Raw genomic sequence first — 330 nt, 5'->3', positions numbered from 1 at the left:
CTGCACCGCGCCCCAATCTCCACCCCCCATGCCGCCCGCTCATCCGGGTGGAGAACCCACCGACCACCACCGGCAGCACCCTCATGGCTTTGCGTTCCCGGCTGGTGATCTTAGCGCGCGGTCTCCTGCGGGCCTGCTGCGGGAGCGCCGCGTCCGGGAGGTCGTCTGCAGCTACACAGTCAGCGCCACAGGGGTCCCGGGGAAGGCCAGGAGCGGGTGCACAGTCCAGCAGGCAGGGCAGCCCTGTCGCAGGTCCGTGGGATCTGCGGCGCAGGGGACCCCCGGGATCCCGGGTGCTGGGGGAGGACCGGGGCCGCTGGACCGGCTGGG

General features: G+C 73.0%; 1 protein-coding gene across 1 annotated transcript in view; it reads right to left on the bottom strand.

Moving 5' to 3' along the window:
• Drd4 (dopamine receptor D4) overlaps window positions 1-330 on the bottom strand; it is a gene marked incomplete at its 5' end in the record, with an annotated part of 3,446 nt that overhangs the window by 1,328 nt on the left and 1,788 nt on the right. Inside the window, one exon of the mRNA XM_033764763.1 lies at window positions 61-325. Within this exon, the coding sequence (XP_033620654.1) occupies window positions 61-325 (265 nt within the window). The remainder of the gene's footprint in view (window positions 1-60; window positions 326-330) is intronic.

Source organism: Fukomys damarensis, unplaced genomic scaffold, assembly GCF_012274545.1.
Source record: "Fukomys damarensis isolate Sample0158 unplaced genomic scaffold, DMR_v1.0_HiC HiC_scaffold_16, whole genome shotgun sequence".
In the NCBI taxonomy this organism is placed as follows: domain Eukaryota; kingdom Metazoa; phylum Chordata; class Mammalia; order Rodentia; family Bathyergidae; genus Fukomys; species Fukomys damarensis.
Note: the sequence above shows the minus strand (reverse complement) of the source record. Positions and strands in the feature narration are given on the sequence as shown.